This window comes from Aureococcus anophagefferens, assembly GCF_000186865.1.
Source record: "Aureococcus anophagefferens unplaced genomic scaffold AURANscaffold_10, whole genome shotgun sequence".
In the NCBI taxonomy this organism is placed as follows: Eukaryota; class Pelagophyceae; order Pelagomonadales; family Pelagomonadaceae; genus Aureococcus; species Aureococcus anophagefferens.
Window position 1 is genome coordinate 438,504 of NW_008705570.1, and position 1,340 is coordinate 439,843.

General features: G+C 62.5%; 1 protein-coding gene across 1 annotated transcript in view; it reads right to left on the reverse strand.

The window, feature by feature from the left end:
• The window catches only part of AURANDRAFT_64402 (hypothetical protein), a gene marked incomplete at both ends in the record, with an annotated part of 15,281 nt that overhangs the window by 2,527 nt on the left and 11,414 nt on the right, over positions 1–1,340 (reverse strand). Inside the window, one exon of the mRNA XM_009039191.1 lies at positions 4–480. Coding sequence (XP_009037439.1) covers positions 4–480 — 477 coding nt within the window. The remainder of the gene's footprint in view (positions 1–3; positions 481–1,340) is intronic.

Genomic DNA, 1,340 nt, shown 5'->3' on the forward strand with positions numbered 1-1,340 from the left:
AACGGGCGCGCGCGCCGCGGGGACGCGGAAGGCCACGGCGCCGCCCGCGCCGGGCCGGAATCCGACGACGCGCCCGTCGGCCAGCGCGGCCGCGGCGACGTCCTCGAGGCCGGCCGCCGGCAGCGACGCGAAGAGACCGACGCAGGCGCCGCGCGCCGCGGCGACCTCGGCCCAGGCGACCTCGGCGCCGAGGGGCGCCCAGACCACGGACCCGGCGTCCGTGGCGCACACGACGCAGCGCGCGCGCCGCTGGACCACCGCGGCGGCGGCGAAGGCGCTCCCGCCGGGCGCCGCCCACCGCCGCGCCGGAGCCCAGGCGCCCGACGCCTCCTGCGCGAAGACGACGACGCGGCTCGCCGACGTCACGACGACGTCGCCGCCGCTCCAGGACACCCCGATGGCCGGTTCCGCAGTGAGCAACACCATGGATTGTGGCGATAATTTGGCCGCTGGTGCGCTGATAATTGTAGCCGGCGGGTCCTAGCGTGAAAGTTAGATTAAGAGCAAGCTAAGCGGGGCAAAATTAAACCGAGCATTCCGGTGCCGTAAACACGCGCGGCAGGCCGCCGGCGGACAGCTCGGGCGGCGGAGACAACTGACAAAAATCGGCGCGTCCAAAACGGACATCGTTGGACCGCTGCGTCTATGCGCGCGCTCACGGCGCCGGAGCCATAGCTGTGAGATGGGTTAGATTAAGAGAATTACGAAAACTCTTCGGATTTGAGCTTTTCTCACGAAGTTGAGTCGAAGATGTTTTGAAAATTTCAGCGCATATGACGCGCGCGCGCGCGGCGGTAGAGGTGTCAGGAGGCATGCGCCGGCCAAAGCCGTGTTCTCTTAATCTGACCATTCTCTTAATTTAACTCTCACTCTATATACACCCTTATTGGTTCCAACATAGCAATTTCCCAAGTATTTATTTATTCTTTCTGGCCGCCGGCCGTAGTATGTCATAGAGGTCCTCCGTCGACCGCGCGCGCGTGGGTCGACCACCGGACGGAAATCGTGGCAAAATTGTTGAATTATGTCCCCGGCCAAGCCGGCCCATCGGGATAGCGCGCTAATCGTATCGATTGAGAGATTTCAAGGGTGTGGGGTCGCCGGTTTGGGTCGGAAGTCGTAATTAAATGTTCAACAAAACGCTGACTTGAAGGGAAATATCACCCCAGAGTATTCGTTTTCAGATTTTGTTTTCGGCCTTGTACAACGGCCGCCCGCTCATGTCTTCCGCACGCCCACGCCCCGCGCGTCGCCGTGTCCTCGACCGCCGAGACCGAGACGCATGCTGCACCTCGCTGCTGACAGTCGCCCAATCAGGATAGCCTCACGTAATTCATTGT